The sequence below is a fragment of the Cheilinus undulatus genome, linkage group 9 (assembly GCF_018320785.1).
Source record: "Cheilinus undulatus linkage group 9, ASM1832078v1, whole genome shotgun sequence".
NCBI lineage: Eukaryota > Metazoa > Chordata > Actinopteri > Labriformes > Labridae > Cheilinus > Cheilinus undulatus.
Window position 1 is genome coordinate 4,640,292 of NC_054873.1, and position 22,328 is coordinate 4,662,619.

A 22,328-nucleotide genomic window follows, 5' to 3' on the forward strand; every position below is an offset into this window, starting at 1 on the left:
TAGACTTATGGAAGAAGAGAAGAATAGTCAGATTTCCAGTCATGACCCCCTTTTAGCCATTACATCATCCATTTTAACCTTTGCTAAATCAAAAGTTCTCTAAGAATAAAACTGCTGATTAACATTGTATGAGTTTGGGGGTACGCCGGTGATGTTCCTAGATGAATAATTTCAAATATGGTTGCTAAAATGCTCTCTCACCAAAAAATAATAGAACAAGTCAACTGATAACACCAATAGTACGGTATAGGAACTCACAATGTTCAAATAATAATTGATTCTAGTCCACAAGTCTGAAGTTTTTGTAAATTATCTATTTAACTCCGTCTTGTCTAGTGCAGTGCCTATAAAAAGTTTTCACCCCCTTGGATGTTTTACACTTTTAGTGATTTTACGAATCAATCATGGTCGTTATAATTTTGCTTTTTTTGACAAAAAATCCTGCTGGCTGCTAAAAAGCATCCCCACAGCATGTGAGTTTTCTTCAACAGCGTCTTTCTCTTTGCCACTCTCCCATAAAGCTCTGACTGGTGAAGAACCCGGCCAACAGTTGTTGTCTGCAGAGTCTCTCCCATCTCAGCTGCTGAAGCTTCAAACTCCTTCAGAGTAGTCATAGGTGTCTTGGTGGCCTCTCTCACTAGTCTCCTTCTTGCACGCTCACTCAGTTTGTGAGGACGGTCTGATCTAGGACACATGTGCCATATTCCTTCATTTCTTCATGATGGATTTAACTGAACTCTGGGGGATGTTCAGAGACTTAGAATTTGTTTGTATTCAACACCCTGACTTATACTTTTCAATAACCCGTTCTCTGAGTTGCTTGGAGTGTTCTTTTGTCTTCATAGTGTGATGGTAGCCAGGAATACGGATGAACCATTGACTGAGCCTTCCAGACACAGGTGTCTTTATACTGCAATCACTTGAGAAACATTATGAGACTACGACCACTAATTGGCTGGACCTCTGATGAATTAAGGCCAGTCATTTAACAGTCTATGTAGAAATCTGTTTGTACACTGACATGAAAGAGTTTTTTTTTTTTTTTTTTTGTCAAGAAAGCTGAAATACATCATGACTGTTCTTTAAAAGCAATAAAAGGTCCAAGCGGTTAATTCCTTTTAAAGGCATTGTAATACAGGATAAATGTTCTAGCTCAAGATTAGGAGGTACAAATTCTACATAGTTTTCATTTAGTCCCCCAAAAAGTATATTTCCAGGTTGCAGTATGGCTATTTTATATACAGAGACAATTAACTAAAATTTGCCTTCATTCTGAAACCTTATATAAGTTATTGTATGATTTATCACCTTTATCTTTCCAATGATCTCCCTCACAACAGCTACAGATACTACATATAAGAACTATTTCTGCAGTATACTCGTATATTTGATAAGACATCATTAGTTCTTACCTGCTGCTCTCCTAACTGACAGTTTGTTGTTGAACTTCTCCGTCTGTGTTTTTGCTGCTTCACGTGTCAGAGGAAATGGTTTCTTCACTCTGATCGATCGTTATCTCGGCCACACACTGATGTCCTATTCTGGGTCCACTTTTCTCAGTTTTTTTTCAATATGGTCTTCAGTTTCTTCATTTCATTCACGTTTTCAAACACCAAAAATAAAATGAGTAAAAAAAATATGATCTAATGTCCACTGTTATATTAGAAAAATCATTAAACTTTTAATGTATGACACTGAGAGAAACAAACTTCAGACCGGATTACCAAAACTACTCTACAGTGGCTTTTGCTGTCTAACAAAGTGTGCCTGTAGCTTTAATGCTTTATTTGTTGTGTTTAAGTGTGTATCACATCTTTGTACTAAAGTATACTTCTGTGTTTTTAAATTTTAGTCGTAAGCCCTAAAGTCACATTTCATGCTACTGCTGCTGCTGCTGCTGCTGCTGGCTTTATGGGAGAATTTTGGCTGAAATTTGATGCATTTCCCCCTATTTCTCCTAAATATAAAGCTACTTCAATGTTGATCGTATTTTCATGATTGAATGTCATTTAAACGGTCTTCTTAGTGCCTGTCTGCAGTAGGCCTGAATGATTTTGGAACATAATCTAATTAGGATTTGTTGCGCGATTATTCCTGAAGTTCCTCGTTTTATACATTTTCCAACAAACACTATAAATAAATAAATAAATAAGCAGTAAATCATTCGATATAATCACCACCACAAAATTAGATAAAACTAGGGCGGAACAATTTTGGAAAACTATTTAATAGTGATGATTTTGACTTGTATTGCAAATTGGATACGAATAGTTGTATTGACAGGAGTGATCATTTTTATGTCATCCTCATATTTTATCAGAAAAATGTACAAAAATGAAGAAAGTAGGATTTTTTGTAGACTATTCCACAAAAAGGTAATTGAATGATTGCTTGATATGTAGTGCACAACATCTCTCCTGCCAAAAAAAAAAAAAAAAGTTTTAAACCAGTGTTTTGATGCAGATTTCAAGTTAAAATATTATTGCAACTTCTGCTATTTGAAAACTGCATCGCACCATATTGCAATTTAATCACGTTTTCAATTTAATTCCCAGCCCTAGTGTGTAGCAAAGGAATTATCTGTTTTACAGTGAGATCTTATAATTCAAAACTAGATACTGTGACTTCAATGCCTCAGATGTTTCTACACTTTTGAAATGTTATAAACACTCAAGGGTCAAACATCTGCTCTGACTTGTTGAAGACAAATGCAGCAGTTAGTTTCCAGTTGTGTGGTGTTTTTCATGAGTCACTGCTGGTGACAAAGCATCGAGTGTGACATTTTGGTCCACACCTCTTCCTCTTAATGGAAAGAGAATAAACTGGAAGATTATTCATGTGTTTGGCTCTGGATTAAAACAAAAACACTAGAATAACCCCACCCACACTCTCACACAGCTCCTCAATTCCAAGTAGCTCCCCCAACCCCACCCCCACCCCAGTACTCTTTAAGTAAGGAACTACCTTGTTTCAGATGCACCTTAAAGGTCTTTATAAGTCAGTCTAAGTCACTTTTTTCAATTTCACATAACTCAGTCACACATTATTTTCATCGTCATTTGTTGTCTTCATTGCCCTTTAACTAGGTTTGACATTTAGCCCTGGTTTACTTACAAACAGCTCTGTTAACATACTTATCTCCCATTTCTACACTTGGCTTTTTGTTTTATTTTGTTTTTTTCACACCACAGTTTGAGTCCATTTCATATAACTCTGTTATTTATTTATTTATTTATTTTACTGTTGTATCTATTGTGATCTTTTGCATTATAATGCTTTTGTACCCGTTCCATCTCATATACTTCTGTTAATATTAATTTTTTTTTTGCTGGTGTATTTTTTGTTCCTATAGCACTTTTCAATCTGCATCCCCCTTTCCTCAAAGAGAACTACATGTCTGCAGCAAGATTAGCACTACTACGAGGCATCTGCAGAGATTATACATAAAAGATAAATTCATTTTATCTAATTTAAATTTAATTGTATTTGTGAAAATCTTAGATGTTGAAAATTGAAATCCAGATTTCCTTTTGGACTTCCTCTGCTGCTCCCATCAAGCTTTGCCTGGTTTAATACAGTCAAACTGGTTGCCTGTATGAATATGCAGGTGCATTTGAGCAGCGGAGCGGATTCTTTGACTGTACAGTATTTTCCTCACAGACCATTACAGGCGCCCGGTTGCTACTCCTCGCATACATTTTTTGGTATAAAGCAGGAAAGTAAATTGGTTAAAACCGCAAGTCCAGTTTGATGTAAAAAACAAAAAAAGAAAGAATTTATTTTAAGTCCCCATCCCTAATCATACATGGGCTGATCCTGCATGTCTGCAAATACTTTCCTCCTCAATAAAACAGAAAAACAACACAGGTGTACTGAAGAAAAGTCTTTATTTGCAGTGCATTTACATTCAGGTAACATTTTTCATTTGTTGCATAGTCCTCATTGCATATTTAGTTTACAATCTCAATAAGAAAAACAGAATAAGTGCAGGAAACAGTCACCGATGATGATGAGACCCTTGAGATCTGAACCTCACCTGAAGGCTTGTTTGAGATGAAAGTACTGATTGATCAGCGTTTCAGAACGACTGACTGGTGCTACATGAGTCTCTGTGGAGACTTAGAGAGAGCTTTCTTTGGGATGACCACAGTCGTCTATAAACCTCTGATTTAGATGTGTATTAAGAATTATATGAGCAACAAACAAACCTAAATTTGCTGGGACAGTCAGTTGAAGTAGAAGCCTTTAACTGAGTTTTTGTGTGCAGCTGCCACAGAGAAGTCAACACTGTAAAAACACAAGGTCTTCTCCAGAGGGACTGTGATTGGTCTGATTGTACAGAAGAAAACAAAATGACGGCAGTAGAAAATGTAGTCTTACACATGTGGAACAGTTTGGTTAAAGACAAGATTGTGTTAGCTAATGTTTTGTCATCTTAACTGTGGAAAATTACACTTTTAAGAAGTCATCTAAACTAAACCACATCTGTTTCACACATGCACTCCTGAAAATTTCACTTATTACTCTATCCCGAGGCGTTCCCAGACCAGTCAGGATATGCAATCCCTCTGACGTATTCTGGGTCCTCTCTGAGGTCTCGTCCCAGCTGGACAAGCCCGGGATGTTGTGTTCCCACCGAACAAATAATAAAAGGTTTCACAGCTCACCAGGCAATCCGGCTTCCTCGTTCACTTTCAGCTATCTCCTTTTTATTCCTGTGCCGGTAGAACAGACACTTGTCGTAAAGCTCAGGGTAGCCACAGACAGACCCCACAAGTTTCCCCTCCATTTTTCTATTTGGATGAGCCCCCCCCCCAGCCTGGTCCTTCTGAGATCTCCATGATGATTGGCCATCGTGGTGTGAGTGGTTCACTTGAGTCCAGATTTTTCAACTGTGGTGAATAAATAAATGAAGTGACCGGCCCGTTGAACGTGGCATGAATTTACTTCGTTCATACGGATTACTTGCTCAGTTTGTGCGATTTGCATCAATTGCACTGCCCAAAGCAAACTTGCTTTTTTAAATTGACTTTTTATTAAATTAACTTAAACAAATGCTTCTATTAATGTCTGGTGTGAACACAACATAGAGCCTCCAAAGGGAGGTGCCTAGAAGGCATCCTGATCTGATGCCAAAACCACCTCAATGAACTTCTTTCAATGTGAAGGAGAAGTTGAGGCCAACCTCTGGAGGAATCTCATCTCCACCACTTGAACCTGTGACCTCGTTCTTTTGGTCATTACCCAGAGTTCATGAGCATAAATGAGGCTTAGGACGTAGATTCCAGCTCAGGTCCCACAGTTCTGCTAACTCTGCCTGTTAATCTTACACTCCCTTTTACCCTCACTCGTGAACAAGACTTCAAGATACCTGGACTCTTTCACCTGAGGCAGACTCACTCCCCAAAGGGGAAAACGCTCCACTGTTTTCCGACAGAGAACCATGGCCTCGGTCTTGGAGGTTCTGACCCTCATCCCAACCACTCTGCACTCAGATGCAAACTACCTCAGTGCCTGCTGGACGTCCTGAGATGAGAAAGCCAACATCACATCATCATCTGCAAAAAGCAGAGATGAAATTCTGATATCGGCTGATACCGATGTTTAATAGATGCATTAGTGCAACCCAATTAACAGTTTTGCTCATCATGTCTTCTATTGTATTGTACTGTATTGGCCTAAAAGAAAGATAGAATTAAAGTTCATTATGTTGAAATTATTTTTGCAAGATTCAAATGACAGAAAGAGCCAGAAAAAGCCCTTATGTGCAGAGATTTTTCTAGGCTTGTGCTCTGGTTTTGCATAAATAGAAATAATCAACCCAACAAGCTCGCTGTTTTTTTCTATAGCTCTTCCAAAGGAAATTTTCAGGAGTTTTGTGCATGTGGGAATTTGAGTTTAAGCCAGTCTTTGCCCTACAAAACAACCAGTAATGTCATAAAAAAGGACAGAAAACACTCAACGTGATTGGATGGAAATTGGATGGACCCTTTGAGAAGCCATGAAAATCTCAACACTTTTAGCATTTTGCAGCTTGGTTTACAAAACCTGAAGACTCAAATGTTTATTTCCCAGCCAAATAGGTCTCTATTGCATTACTTTGACTTCAGCTTTGACGGCATGGAAAACACACTTCTATTTTGTCTGAAAGACCCTCAATCCACATCCTATCCAAGGTCAGCTTTCTTTCAAGGCATATTTTTACAGAAGACAATCTAAAACTTTATGTAATGCTGAAAATTCATCTTTGGTTTGAACTGGAATCCCCAACTTTGGCAAGAAGCAGGCGTCAAAGACCTTTTAGACCACAAAGGGCCGCTGAGTCATGTTCTGATAGTATGTGCCATCTTTTACATCCTGTTCAGTGTTTCGTCATATCTACAGTACTGTACAGCAGCTTCAGAGACAGAAACCTCACTGCTCTCAGCCACAACAAGATAAGATATCAAAAACTAAACACAGTCTGCTGATCTGAACCCGCTGAACTGAGATATAACAACATAAACCTCAACATAATCACGCAAACAAACCCTATGAGCAATAAGTGGAACTCTTCGTCCAACAAAAACAAAGATAAAAAGATATATGACATTTGAAAAGAGAAGCACCTACAGCGTGTGCATCACGTCACAACAGGCTCAAATATGAGGTGTCTCCTGAAAATGTGTACTAGTGTAGTAAAATATAAGAAACAGTACAAATCATACCCATCTCATGAATAATGTCAAGTAAAATAACAGCTGTATGTTGTGAAATAAATGTCATACGGTTACAGATGTCTAGTGTTCTTAAATCGGACTGTAATGGGCTCAGATTCCTCCTCTAAGTGTCTGACAATAACAGAAAGGTTCCCTGCAGAGATGGACCTTTCATTAACAGTAAAATAAATTTGGGGAAACCAAGAATGGCGGTAGTCCTTTCTGCAGAGCAAACAGACTCCACTGACAAAAACAGGAAATGTCAGTCTACGGCTGCCTGGGCTGTAAGCTCAGATTCAACATGGATAACTATACAATCGGGGAAAGGGCTGGAGTCTATTGCTGCTGGGTTTTGCCCTTGTAGCTACCAGGAGTGTACCGATATTGATGTATATTGATACATCAATTGGTTGATTAATGATCCAATCACATTGATGGAAAGTCAAAACATCGATCTAAATCAATGCTTGAGGCTACATTTTCATTTTGAGATTCCCCTGTAGGCAGCATCCTCAACAAGCTAGCTGCAAGCTAACTAGCAGCAGTAGCTTAAAGTTTTGCAGCTGAGGGAAAGAGGATATCCTCTCCTCTCTCGGCTGTGCGGACCAAGGTTCTAATAGTTTTGTATTTTTCATTAGTTTCTGTTTTTATTTTTGTTTTCATTTTCTGTGTTCAATTTCAGTTTAGTTTTTATTAGTTTTGACTGCTGGTTTGTTAGTTTTGTTTTTATTTTGCAAAAATGCTTAGTTTAGTTTTTATTAGTTTTAGTGTTAATTTTAGTTTCTTATGAATAGATGTCGGGGCTGAGAGAGCGTAATACATATTAAAACAGGCCACTCTTCACTTATCGTTTTATGTACTTAATGATGATGTTTGAATACAACTCCAGACGTAAAACTACCACTGTGTGAAGTCTTAACCAATCAGATAAGGCAATTCTACACTCCCTAGACTTGGGTGTAGGTGCCAGTTAGTATAGTTGTGTCAAAGACTAAAACTAAGGGTATTTTGTTTGTGATAAGCGTTTGTGATAACTGGTGATGAGTCTTTCTCATGGCTGTGGAGGAATTTTGACCCACTCTTCTTCACAGAATTGTTTTAACTCAGCCATATTGGAGGGTTTTCCAGCATGAACTGCCTGTTTAAGGTCACACCACAGCATCTCACTTGGATTTAAGTCCAGACTTTGACTTGGTCACTCCAAAACCTTCATTTTCTTTATTTTGAGCCATTCAGAGGTGGACTGGCTGGTATGTTTGGGTCGTTGTCCTGCTGCATAACCCAAGAGTGCTTTAGCTTGAGGTCATGAACTGATGATCGGACGTTGGCCTTCAGGATTTTCTGGCAGACAGCAGAATTCATGGTTCCATCAATCACAGCAAGTGGTCCAGGTCCTGAAGTAGCAAAGCAGCCCCAGACCATCACACTGCCACCACCATGTTTGACTGTTGATGATGTTCTTTTTATCAAATGCTGTTATTTCTACTCCCGATGTAACGGGCCGCACACCTTCCAGAAAGTTCAACTTTTGTCTGGTCAGTCCACAGAATATTTCTGCAAAAGTCTTGGGGATCATCAGGATGTTTCATGGCAAATGTGAGACAAGCCTTTGTGTTCTTTTTTGTCAGCAGTGGTTTGCGGCCTTGGAACTCTCCCACGATGCCATTGTTGCCCAGTGTCTTTCTTATGGTTGAGTCATGAACTGTGACCTTAACTGAGTCAGTGAGGCCTGCAGGTCTTTAGATGTGGTTCTGTTTTTTTTTGTGACCTCTTTGATGAGTTGTGGTTGTACTCTTGGAGTCATTTTGGTTGGCCGACCAATCCTGGGAAGGTTCACCACTGTTCCCAGTTTTCTCTATTTGTGGGTAATGGCTCTTACTGTTCTGGAGTTACAAAGCCTTGGAAATGTCTTTGTAACCTTTTCCAGACTGATAGATTTCAATCACTTTGTTTCTCATCTGTTCTTGGATTTCTTTGGATCATGGCATGATGCATTTCTTTCTGAGATCTTGTAGCCTACTTCACTTTGTCTGACAGATTCTATTTAAGTGATTTCTTCATTCAACAAATCTGGCGGTAATCAGGACTGGGTGTGGCCAGTGAAACTGAACTCCACTTTCCAAGAACAGTGGTTAATCACAGTTAACTCATGATTGAACCACAGGGGCAATAACTTTTTCACACAGGGCCAGATAGGTTTGGATTTTTTTTTACCCCCTTCAAAAATTAGTCATTCAATCACTGCATTTTGTATTTACTTGGGTTGTCTTTGTGAAATATAAAAATTGGTTTGATGATCTGAAACATTTAAGTGTGATAAAATGCAAAAAAATCAGGAATCAGAAAGGGACCAAATACTTTTTCACAGCACTGTACATCTCTTGAAGTCCGCATGTCTGTAAATAAGTTCAATAAAAAATTTAAAATGGGAAACAGGCCAAAAATGTTTAAAAAATGTTTTAAATTGGATCTCTAGAGATCCAAGGTGGATACTACTTGTAAACATAGGCAATTGCAAAGATTTCTAGATGCGGCCTATAGGGGTTTCTTATGGGCTGATCCACACTTGAGGGCAAGCACAGTTGGAGCCACCATGGAACCCACTGACAAACCCACATGGGACCCATATTGTAGCCCACATATGGGGCCAACACGGACATGCTGGCTGGGGGAAGCATTCTGAAATTAAGGGTGTGTGCACTACCAAGCAATAGACACAGACTCTAAACCAGCGACCCTAGTGTACTGCAGCACTAAATTGGAGGTGTTGGCAATGGAGTCTGCCTGTTTTAAAGAAAGATTGAACTAAAATCAAAAGAAGGATCTCACTCAACAGAAAAGGTCAGTATCTGAGTGTATGATTCAGTAACGTAATAGTTTATCAGCTGCAAAAACAAGCATTTTATAGGAGGCCATCTTTGACTGTGAGAGTTTCTGCAGCCCGTCTCTTAGATGTAGAAATCTACAGAGATATTCCACTAATTTTAGTCATTAAGCACACAAAGTATGACCCGGACGGCATCTTTAGCACAACCAAGTGTTAAATGTTAGTGATTATGTTCCTCTTTAATGCCGAGTGGTTAGTATTAATACCCTTTGGTTTCCATTGAAAGTCTTGGGTTAGGGTTGCATTTAAAAAAAAAACTAAGTTTTTCCTGTGAAACTTAGAATAACTTAGAATAAAAGAAAACCAACTCTGCAGTTATGTTTCATGCTAATCTCTCCAGAAGTGCCTCCTTCTTAGAGATGACCCACCCTTAAGTCTGACCTTTAGTGTCTACAGTCCCTTATTCAAACTCCTATGCAGTTGTTGGCCAACAAAGGAAGCACAAGGTGTTCAACAGGTGATCAGTTTACAATCAAACGGACCTTCATGTTTCAAGTCAACATGTCAAATCTCTGTTTTATGTAAAGTGCTGTTTTACTTGGTAAAATGAAGTGACACTTGGACACAGCTGTGTTAAAATGACCATCTGTCCACCAGAGTGCATCATACGGCTGTTTTAGCTAACGAGTTCAGCAGGAGCATCAGCACCATCAGGTGGAGGCTGTATCCGGTCCATGCTGCCCTGCTCTCCGCTCCCTCCCACCGTTCACCCTGCTCGTCCTCCCACTCGGTCCTCTTCCTCTCCTGCTCATCCTCCTCATCGTCCCCCCACGGCCCGTCGTCCTCCTTCACTATGTTGATGCTGTCGCAGTGCTCGCCCTCGTGGCCTTCGTAGCAGTGGCACTTAAACCTATCCGTTAGAAGCTGCAGCTCGTGCTGAGAGTGCCACCCGGTGACAGTAAAGTCTCCGTCGCCAGCGCGCCGGATGCGGTAGCTCTTGGAGCTCAAGTGAAGGTAATGAGGAGAGAGGGGGTCCTGGCGGACACAGCGACCGTTCCCCTGGCAGAGGAACTCGCTGCAGACCTCGGCGGCTCTGGTCACGTTGGTGATGTACTGACCCAGGCGGTGGTTCAGGAAGGCCTTCACTTTGGAGCAGTTATGCTGTAGGAAACACAACACATGACATTTACTCCATAGCAGGGATGTCAAACTCAATCACAGCAGGGGCCGAATTCTAACCTGACCGGCCAGATAAATTTGTTTCACACATCCATCTAAAGCTTCTATAGGAAACATTTGAGAAAAAGGCAGAGGCTTTGAAAAACACTCGGAGTGTGATTGGATGAATGTTCTGCCTATCACATCTCAACGGGCCAATCAGAGCAACAAAACACGTGACGTAGCTGCTATCGAGCTGCGCGTGTGCAGCTAATGAAGAATAACGCGAAACATGGCGACTATAGACATGTAAGTACTTGACTTTTGTTGTTTTTGAAAAGAAAACAACTCACTGCTGTTCTTTGTTCTTCTTTTAATGAAGAAATGTCATCAAGTTCTGATAAAACTGCCACTTTAGCAGCATCGATGCTAATCTCTTCTGCCATAATTGCACCGGTCTCTTGCTGCTGCTTGTTTACGTTGCAACTCCGCCGCGCCTGAATGTACTGCCCCTTGACGCTGATTGGTCCTGTCACTTTCTAACCGGGCCAAAACTGTTCAGATGGGAGCTTTGCAAGATGGATTCACCAGTGAAAAACAAGGAAACGGGCGTATCCATCTGCTTTGCAAGGTTAGCCGAATTCTGAATTTGGATCCAACCTGAGGGCCAAGCAAGGCGATCATTTAACCATAAACTGTCAACCTCATTTTTACCAGCAATGAATTATGGGGGATATAAACCTTAGCACTGATGATAAAAGATTTTGAGATTTAAAAAAGTAAAAATGGTAAGTTAAAAGACTCAAAATCTGGGTTAAAAATTCAAACTTACCAGCGCAAAAGGAATTTAAAGTCAAATCATATTTATAAAAGGCAAATATATAAGAATGAAAGTTTAAATCATTTTTAAGGGTCAAAACATGAGTTACAAATTTGAAATAATGAGTTTTAAAGGTCAAAATATGAGATAAATTGTAAAATCGTGGGTTAAAAATGTCAAAGCCCGGGAAAAAAATAATAATTTCAGTTTCACAAAACATTACTTAAAATTTAAAACTGAGGATGCAAAAGGCCAAATTATGAGATTAAAAAAATATCAAAGTGATGAGCTAAAAAGGTAAAAATGTGATAAAAATAAATAAATTGTGAGTTAAAGGTCAAAATATTACTCAAAATAAGATAAAAAGTCAAAAATGTGAATTATAAAGGTCAAAATATGAAATAGAAACCATAACCATAACTTTGCCTGATAACTGAGATGCAAAATTAAGAATATAAAATGAAAACAGAAATTTATTTTCCCACATTCCTGCCTTTTTGTCTAACTATTTTAACTTTTTCTTATTTTTCTGACAGAACAAGGATATTTTAAATCATCAAGGTTAGATTTGTATACTTTTAAACTGGAGGAAATCTGCAGATCAGCGGGCCAGTTAGAATAAAAATATGTTATGATCTGGCGGGCCAGGTCTGTACCAAGGGCCAGATTTGGTCCCCGAGCCTTGAGTTTGACACCCCTGCTCTATTGTTTCCAGACAACCTGGAATTAAAGCATTCTCGAAAATAAGTTTTACAAACTTTGTTGGCATACTGGTGGTTATGTCTGTTAGGGACACCATACTGGACTTTTGCTGATATCCTATGACCTGAGGAGGGATAATGGTATGGGGCTGTTTCAGTGAAGGCCAATCTTAAAGCTTCAGCACACCAAGACATTCTGGACAATGCTATGCTTCCAGCTTCGTGGCAACAGTTTGGGGAAGGCCCTTTTCTATTCCAACATGACTGTAGCTCGGAGCACAAAGAAGGACTATAAAAACATGGTTTGATGAGTTTGGGACGGATCTTGACCGGCCTGCACAGAGCCCTGACCTCAACCCCACCTAGCACCTTTGGGATGAACTGGAACAGAGATTATGAGCCAGGCTTTCCGATGTCAGCCTGACCTCATAAATGCTCTATAGAAAGAAAGGGCACAAATTCTCACAGAAACACTCCAAAATGTTGTTGACTGTGGAGGCTGTTATAGCTGCAAAAGGGGGCCAACTCCATGTTAAAGTACATGTATTTGAATGCAATATCATTCCAGTCTCCATATAGTGAGATATTTATAAGCCAGCATATCAGTCTGTCAGAGTAAGAACTGCATTTTTTTTGGGGGGGGGTTGTGTTTTTTAGGAAAACTCAAAGGACTCCCACCCTGGACGAGGTCAGGTTCAGGTCCCCCCAGATGACGAATCCTGCAGCACCCAGAGCGGCGCTCTCCCCGATGGTGTGGATCAAGTCTTTCTGCAGGAAACACACAGGTAGGGATGTCACATCTACTCCAATGCTACCACATGCTAGCTGTCTTTGCCTGTTCAGTACCCATAGCTGAAAGTATTTAGTTGTATTAGATTCTGAGAAACTTTAAAGAACAGAACACAATTTTTTCTTAAGCTATAACAATGTTTGATATTAGATCTTTTTGGAGTACAGAATGACATCTCAAATATGTGCTTCTTAAATATTGACACAAATATTCAAATTTTGCTTTTAACCTTACACAGAGTTCCCACGGATCCTTGAAAAGGCTTAGAAAGTCTTACATGTGGCATTTGAAATTTAAGGCCATAAAAAGTCACTTTAAAAACAGTTCTAAATTTTTTCAGCCCACCTTTATTTAACAGGTTTTCCCTGACAAAAAAAGTGTTTTTCTGCTTTTAATAATTAAAGTTGTTTTGAATCAGCTCAGCATCCCTGCTAAAAAGTGTTATGACAAATATCACCATATAGCATATTGAAAGAATAGAGGTGTTAAATGTGCTAGAAAAAATCAAATTTGGGCTTTTATGACCAAAAGATTTCTTAAAATCAGAGCATTTTGTCCTGGTTCAGAGAAATCTCACATGGCTTTCATTTTAGACTGTTTCCAGTGCAAAAGCATTTCTCACTTCAAGTCTTTAAAAATATCTTATAAAGTTTTAAATTTGATTTTAAAAGTTTGTAAGAGCTTTCCTGTATCAGTGCAATAAATATTTTCCTTTTTTTCTAGAACTTCAATTATAAAACTTCAGCTGTTAAACTGGAATCAGAAGAAAACTTGAGGGCTGTGTTCATGAGGTCTTGGTTTTTGTCTTGACATCCACTAGATGGCGGTAGTCAACAATTCTGAAACACTGACACTGATGAAAACAGCAGTAACAGCAGAGATATGAAGATGTTTCTGAGGAGTTTCTCCACAGTTCACAAATCGGGGGAACTTTTACAGAAGTACTTTTTGGGGTATTGGTGTAGAAGTTGTGAGTTTTTTTTTTTTTAACTGCAAGTTTTAAATTGTCTGCAACCACTTAATCCTTCATCAGTTTTTTTTTTTTGACGGATCAAAAAACTATACTGATTCATGTTTAATTCCATTAGTGCCCAACCTGGGGTCTGGTCCCCCTTGGTGGGACAGGGGGGTGTTAATGATCTGTGGGGGGGGGGGGGGATTAGGTGGGCATTTATTAATTAAAACCATAATTAGGGTCGTAATGTATGCCGGCATATTACAGCCACCATAAAAGATTAAAAAAAAGAGAGTATCCCTTCATTTTTGAGAGAAAAAAAACATTAAAGTTTTGAGGAGAAACTCAGATTTTTTCAGATTATCAAGTTGTTTATATACAGGAAAACAAACTCAGTTTGAAAAGTCATAAATATATGTGGTAAACTCAAAAATTTCAAGATGTTAAAGTCACAATTTTACAACTTCAAGTCATGAATTATTAAAAAATAAATAAATAAAATAAAAACCGTGTTTGGCTAACCCCAGCTTCTAGAAAGGTCTCCTCCAGGTGATAATAAAAATATGTGATCTGGGCTAAAATAGCAACTATTTCCTGATTGCTCAGTCCCAGTTAAAGTTATAATTTTTTCCCTTGGCTCTTAACTACAGAACATTTGCAAGGAAGTCAGCTTCATTTAGCAGGATTTTCCCCCATGCAGTCAGCTACTTTGACATATTAATCTCTAAAGTTCAACCTTTTTTTTTTTTTTTTGAAAATGAACAGATCCATTGTTTTTCTTTATTAAGAGTTACGCTAATACGCTTTTGTAATAATAGAAAGTTTACACTTAGATCTTTTGTTAAAAACAAGTATAGTTAGGTCTTTTATGTCGAGATTTTGTCAATGAAAACAATTAAAATTGTTTTTTTTTCCAAGTGGGTCCTGGGAGTCTAAGCTCTTCTAAGATATGAGTAAAGGGGGTCTGAAGGATAAAGGTTGGCAACCACTTTTTAATTCCACTTTAAGCATGCAGTGAAACAATTTCTGTTATTCTATTTGTGATTATCTTTAACATCAGCTAATTAAGTGTTTCAAATAATCTGCAAAAAAGAGGCTAATATAGAGTTTTTGTACTTTTTTCCAGCCTTTCACAAGCAGGAAAGATTCATCAGACTCAGGAGAAATGAGGGACTTTGTTCTGCATCAGTACTGAGAACAGACAGATAAAAGAAAGGATGGAACTCATGTGCTTGATACCAAACTCTGAGTGATACACAGATATAAGGTGATCAACGTTGCCCTTACTGGGGTGAGGAAGGCCAGGGCCTCGTCCCGGTAGCCCAGCCTCAGGTACACGTATGTAGGGAGGTCGTACTCCTTGGAGGTGAGTGAGGCGATGCGGAGCGACTCTCTGATCCTGTGCTGGGAGAAGTGAAGGTTGCTGATGCTGTCGGTGTGACTTCTCCGGATGGCTACGGAGGGGAAGAGCGCAGTGCTGCTGTTCCACAGCCACAGCAGCTCGTCATTCCTCAGCCTCTCCAGCAGGGGGCAGAGGCCTGTGTAGTTCTGCTCATGCAGGTTGTAGTTGTGGCAGTCAGGGTAGAGGTAGAAACCCCAGTGACCGTTGGGGCGAAGGCGCGTCCCTAGCTGGATAGTCCTCTGCATGAATGCCTTGGCACTTTTTTCAAACCGCCGTCGTGCCAGCTCCTCCACCTGAGCATCCGTCACATTAATGTACGCCTTGGCGGTCAGCTCCCTTGACTTGCGCCTGTAGATGTCCTTCTTGTGCCAGTTACGGCTCCACTGAGGCCGCCAGAACTCCCAGTCGATGACGGCCAGGCCACGGAAGTCCTCTGCAGGGATGAAGTGGTTGATGTCCTGGTACGCCTTGAACAGGTGCAGATCCAGGCTGCAGTTCTGAGGCAGACCACCATGCACCGCGACGCCCTGCGGTGTGTAGTGAGGGTAGTAGCCCAGCCGGTTTGCATAGAAAATGGTGACATTCTGACCCGTCCAATCAGCACGCGGGCTCCCGTGAATGTGGAAAAGGCGGTCAAGGTTGGTGGTGATGTTGTACTTGATGGTGCACATGTCCAGCGGGGCGTTCCAGGCGGCGATGAATGGCTTTCGGCCAATCAGAGGCAGCTTGGCAGGTTTTTGGCCGAAGGCGGCGTGGAAGAGCAGGACCAGCCAGGAGCAGGTGAGGGCGACAGGTACCACATGTTGGGAGGAAGATGACCCGCCCACTGGCACCACAGGCATCCTGGGGATCAGAGAGAGCAGCTGTCAATCATCCTGGAGGGAGACAGGAAGAAAGAGATTTTTTAACCAGTTTTAGCCTGACTGTTTAAAGAGAAACTAATCCCTCAGACCACTTTATCAGATGAAAACTTACACACATGAAAATCTAGTAGTAGTAATGATCAGTTAGACATTTTAGCACCAAGTATTTTCCCCAACTGCTTACTTAGCTAGTAGCTGCTCACCGCCAAAATTACAGCTCCACCAATCAGAGACTTTTCTGTGACACTAGAGGATTGTGGTGAATGTAGTGCTGTTGCCCAAAATCACAAATAAATTGTGTTTTCCTTAAACAGTGTTGATAATGTCCAAGCTTATGTCTTCTCCATGAGTCTTTCTGAACCTTGTTCCTTTAAAAGTTTGAAAAATCTCATGTCACCCCTGTGAACATTATTGATTAAAACTAAACATTCTACATCCCTATGACTACTAGTGGACTCATGATAGAATAGCAACTCTAAGAGCGTTTTCACATTAGGCCCAGTTGTTTGGAACCGCGGCGCGACCCCCCCCTCGCCCCTGCTTGCCTTCACACTAGCAACATCGAATCGTGCCTGCATATTTACTCAGTCTGTACAGCAGGTGGCGGTATGCACGTAGCTGGTTTACAACCCTGCAAAGTAGGAGAAAGAAGAAGAAGCTACCATGGCAACCACTGGGGTCATGACCTGAGCGAAGATTGTTTTTGTTTTGCCCCCCAGATACAGCAGTTTTTGAGGTGAAAAGAGATTTTTATTGCCTTTGTACCTCCTCTCACTGAATCCAACTTGTGTTCATCTGTAAGTTGAGTCACAACAGACCGTTTATTGACTGGATTCTGATGATTTCTGCCCTTTGTTGAGGAAAAATGTGAACAAACTGCCGTGCTGTTGAAAGACGTTTAGCTTTTACGATGATGTCATAAAGCTGATACGACGCTCTGTCCCGCATCCGAGCGCGGTTGCATTCACATCTCCACCCGACCATGCCAAAGTCCACTTGAATCGGGCCCAGTGCCCGGGTGCGGTTCGTTTGCATTCACACTACCCAAACGAACCAGACTTTGGGCTCTAGTGCACTTGGGTTAGGGATATTAGCGGACATACATCCACACATATGCAGGGTGTTTCAGCATATAAAATGGCATTGCAGCCATCCCCAGGAATTTCGTGCAATAGCTCTGATGTATTTTTTGAAAAGCATTGTACTAGATGAATCATTTTTAACTGCATTTGGCATCTGATTCTAGGGAATTGGGACATAAAATGCATTTATATTGTCCTGTCTCTTTTTCAGTCATTTAATGCATCAAAAATCAGAACTGCAACATTCGCATTTAATAACTAGAATGGTCATCTGAGGCGGCAGACCCACGCCTAAGCAGCACCACTGAGGAACTTGCGCTCCCATTGATTACTATGGTATTCAAAATTTTGAAGTCAGAGAAAAACCGAACAAGGGCGCGGATCATCACCAAAATCTAATCAATTCTTCCCTGTCACCATCCCAATTATCCCTGAAAGTTTGGTGAAGATCCGACTTTCCGTTCTCGAGTTATCTTGTACACATACAAAGAAAGAAACAAAGATACGGAGCCCCTTACATAACCCCCTGCCGATTTAATCGGCGTGGGTAAATATGCATTGTTGAATGTTTTTTTAATTTGTGTTGCGTTTGTGGTTAAAGAGACCATGGTGGATCTTAAGATGGAGAAGCGCTGCTCCAAACCACTTTCATAAAACAACTAAATTGCCTATTTTTTTTCTTCAAATGGACATGTAGACTTTTAAAACATATTTTGGTGCAACTTGGCCAACATGCAGAAATGAAAATAAAAGAAAAGCCAGACTCCTGCACAGTTCTGACTGATATACAGCTGTCCATTTGCTGACTCAGATGCTGACATGATTCCAGGAGAGGGGCAAATGAGACTATTTTGATTATTAATGTCAGGGTGGCTTTGAATCTGCATATTTATGGTCATTCTAAAAGCATTTGAAAGCTTCCTGGTGGACAAAGGCTGGGATAATATACAAACTTATGTCTTCTATATGATATTATATCTTTGACAAACTTTCATTAGCCAGTTTAAACCGCCTTGTGTTGAAAAACAACAGTTAAATTTGGTTCTAGTGATACATTTTGCTCCTAAATGTGCATTCAGCCAATCAGAGGCGTCGCTGTGACACCATAGGATTATGGGTAATGTAGTACAGTTAGCCGAGGTCGCAAATAAAACATGTTTTTTTCTCAAAACGACACTGTGAAGTGAAGTGAAGTGTGAAGTGTTGTGCTCTCCATGGCCATGCATCATAGCTGTGGATCTAAAGAGCAGCATGGATGAGTGATGTTGTGGCTGATGAGGGACAGTAGGAAGGAGGGAGGTGGTATGTCTAAGCCAAAGATTGTCTCAGTGCCCTTCATGCCTAAATTACTGATGGAGAATGAGGTTTTCACTGAGAATGCTTGATCAGTCATTACTCAATCTTCGGTTTTCCAAACAGATTTACCAGCTGGCTCTAAACATAATCTGGGAAGGTTCTCCTGGGAATAGCTCCCATTGTTTGGAAATATCTCTCGCCATTAAGAGAAAAGATAATCCTACAAATATTTTTCCAAGTCTGATCTGAATAATGTCTTGAAGAGAATTCCTCCGTGTGCAAATGTTTACTGACTAACCTCCGGGGATGTTGGTTTCCTGACCCTGGGTTAAGAAACTCTGGCGTCATGTCTCCTCTAGAGTTTCACAACGCTGACAGACGACAGAACAAGCAGCAGAGACGCTCAAATCTGAGATTTTAATGACAGCATGAAACTCTATCCGTCTGGATTTCTATTGTTCCTCTCCAGTGGATTTATACAGCCAGCTCCTCTGAATTTCCTCCACACTGGGCGAACGGCTTTCTGTCACATGAAGAAACGCCTGTTTTTAGTGTTTGACTTAAAGCACAACGGAGGATTGTAAAGCTTTGGAGTTTGCTTTAACGTGATTTTATGAGCCGATAGTTTTCCATGTTTACGTCTATAAAGACATCTGGAATATTCAGAATGATACTAAATCCCCTTTTATTTTCCAGCTGTTTGAATGAAATCACTGAAAGTCCCGGCAGCCTGAAGAAAGACAGAGAAATAGAGACAACAAGGAAAAGACACTGACATAGAAAAGAGAGTTATATCCTCCTAAAGCAGGACTGTCAAACTCAACCACAGCAGGGGCCACATTCTGAATTTAGGTCTAACCTGAGGGCCTAACAGGGTCAACGTTTAATCATTAACTGCCAACCTCATTTTCAACAGTAATGAATTATGCAAAAAAAAACCTGACAACTGATGATAATGATCTTGAGATTAAAAAAAAGTCAAAATGATACGTTTAAAGGCTCAAAATCTAAGCTAAAAGGTCAAATTTATTGGTTTAGGAGGTCAGAACACAAAGTTATAAGACAAAATTCTGTTTTTAAGAGGCAAATATATGAAATAAAATTAGAAACCAAGACTTTGAAAGGTCAAAATATGAGATGAAATTTTAAACTGGAAACCTAATAGTCAGAACGAGATAAAACGTCAAAGTAAGAAGTGGACATGGACGAAATATTAGATAAAATCTAAAATGATAAGTTTAAATGGTCAAAATATGAGTTTTTAAGGTCAAAATATGAGAAAAATAGTTGCAATCATGAGTTTAAGAGATCAAAATGCGAGTTAAAATGTAAAATTGCTACTCTTTAAGGTCAAAATATGATATAAAAAGTCAAAGTAATGAGTTCACAAGGTCAAAATATGAGATAATATTCAAAACTGTGAATATAAAGGGTAAAATGTTACATAAAAAGTCAAAATTATGAATTTAGTCCAGACTGTAATACTTTCCGACTCTCTCGTCTCTTTTTTTCTGATTCTTTCTGTCCTCCTCTGTCAATAAATGCATAAAAAGCCCAAGAATGAATCCTTCAAAAAACAGAATTTTCAGCATTTTAGCAAATTCCGCCCTGTCGTGTTTGATCAAATATTTTATATTTGATTACATATTTATATAGATACAGTCTTAGCATTTCTTATTCTGTCTGTTTCATGTCATTTCTCCTATTTCAGAGCATTTAAATCACATTTTTTGCTCATTTTAAAGTCTATTTCAACATCTAAAGCATCTGTTTGATTGTGTGCACACCCATCTGACCATTGTTTTTTTTTTTTTTTTTTTATCTACTGACCACTGAGTCTTTAGGGTCATAAATAGTTCTTGGCTTATTTCCATAGCAGCCAGAGGTCAGAGGTCACACAGAGGAAGTCAGTTGACACCCAGGGATAAGAGGGAGGACCTCGGCTGCACAGGCCGCTATTTTCCCGTCCACATGTAGTCGTCCTCTGACCAGCGCCGAAGCCTCAGGCCACAATGACAGACCTCGTTGCCAAATGTCTCAGTGAGGTTTAGAGTCCGCTGCATCTCTGCGTCCCGTTTACCAAACATCCAGCCGGCGACAGACAGAGCAATAAGGCGTCTGAATTCTGCGTTCAGGCTGTTTTGGCCTAGTTTAAGTCTGTGTAACACAACAGTTTAGAGGTCCAGCATAAGACTGAGGAAATGTGGGTTTTATACTGGTTTTATAGGGATATGATAGTCAGGAGTGTGTTTTTATTGCAGTAAAACAACCAAAAAGCTCCTTCATGCTCTTCTCTCGAAGCACATGCTGACACCAGGGATGCATGATGTCGGGTTTTTGCTGATATCTATGATGCTGATGTTTCCAAACTCATTTAGCCGATACAGGTATCGTTATACACACATTTCTTACTGTAAAGAACACCAAGTGTCTCCTGTGCAAAGAGGCTGGGTCAAACAGAACTGAAGCAGACATTCATTTTATATTTGAGGGGTCATACGGACTGTCCAGGCCTCCTGGAGTGTGTGGCACCCTAGGGTCAGGGGTTCTCAACCTTTTCAGTCCACGACCCCTAAAATAAAGATGCCAGAGACCAGGGACCCCCACTGAACCTGAAGGTGGTTGAACACAGCTATGAGCATTCAAGAACAGTCATGTGCAGACAAGGCCACCCATTAGGGGGGTAAATGGGAGAGCTTTCTGGGGTCCAGCCAAACTGGGTGACCATGGAGGTCAGGAAAATCATGATGCACTCTAAAGTTAAGTACTTACTATATTTTAAATTTATATTTTTATTCATTTACGTATAGCCTTCTTAAAAATGTTCATCCATTTCCTTAAAAACAGAATTAAATGGATTGAATTAAATGGATGGAATTAAAACAGTGGAAAAAATGGTAAAATGGGATTGTAGAAGTAGCAGAAATGGGTTAGATGTGGGAAAAATTAGATAAAAGTGGCAGAAAATAAGCAAGAAATGTCAGAAATGGACTTAAAGTGGCAACAAATGAGTGGTAAATTTGGTGAAATGGGATTTGAAAGTGGAAAAGTGGTTTAAACTGGCAACAATTGACATAAATGGATTGAACTGACAAAAATGGTCATTTCAGATAGTGAAATGTGGTTAAAATGGGCACAAAAAGTGGTAGAAAGGGGTTGATAGTGGAAAAAATTAGATAAAAGTGGCAGAAAATAAGCAATAAATTGCAGAAATGGATTTAAAGTGGCAAAGAATTGTTGGGAAATTTGGTGAAATGGGATTTAAAAGTGTGAAAAGTGGTTTAAACTGGCAACATGGGGTAAGAGAAATCGCCAGGAATGGATTAAACTGGCAAAAATGGTCATTGCATATGGTGAAATGTGGTTAAAATGGGCACAAAAAGTGGTAGAAAGGGGTTGATGATGGCAATAATAGGCAGAAAGTAGCAAGAATTGAATTAGAGGTAGCAAACACAAGCAGATGTAAGTGTTGGAAACTGTTTAAAAATGACAGAAATGGCTTTACAGTCACAAAATTGTTTTTAAATCTGCTAAAATTGGTGGGAAAAATTATGACAATGAGTCAAAATTTGGCAAAATTGGTATAAATTTACAAAGAGGCAGAAAATGGTTCAAATTGTGCAAAAATTTATGAAAAGTGGCAAATAATGGTGGAAAAATTGTGTGGGAAAAGTGATTAAAAAATGGTTTTAACCATGCTTTCAACATTAGAACCCAAGAATAGTTTGACACACTT

General features: G+C 39.7%; 1 protein-coding gene and 1 long non-coding RNA gene across 4 annotated transcripts in view; one reads left to right on the top strand and one right to left on the bottom strand.

Moving 5' to 3' along the window:
- Nucleotides 1-8,797: 8,797 nt before the first annotated feature.
- The window catches only part of LOC121514550 (hyaluronidase-4), a 29,391-nt gene continuing 15,860 nt past the window's right edge, over nt 8,798-22,328 (bottom strand). The window contains exons 2-4 of one of the 3 annotated variants that reach the window (XM_041794699.1): nt 15,237-16,226; nt 12,883-12,972; nt 8,798-10,686 (exon numbers count right to left, since the gene is read on the bottom strand). In XM_041794699.1, the coding sequence (XP_041650633.1) occupies nt 10,189-10,686; nt 12,883-12,972; nt 15,237-16,193 (1,545 nt within the window). In that variant the 5' untranslated portion in view covers nt 16,194-16,226 and the 3' untranslated portion in view covers nt 8,798-10,188. Of the gene's footprint in view, nt 10,687-12,882; nt 12,973-15,236; nt 16,227-22,328 lie in introns of those variants that run through there. The other 2 variants (XM_041794701.1, XM_041794702.1) reach the window with 2 other exon arrangements.
- On the top strand, nt 12,861-15,216 carry LOC121514551. The gene is made up of 3 exons (XR_005992311.1): nt 12,861-12,989; nt 14,868-14,926; nt 15,076-15,216. It is a non-coding gene; the product is annotated as an uncharacterized LOC121514551 (long non-coding RNA).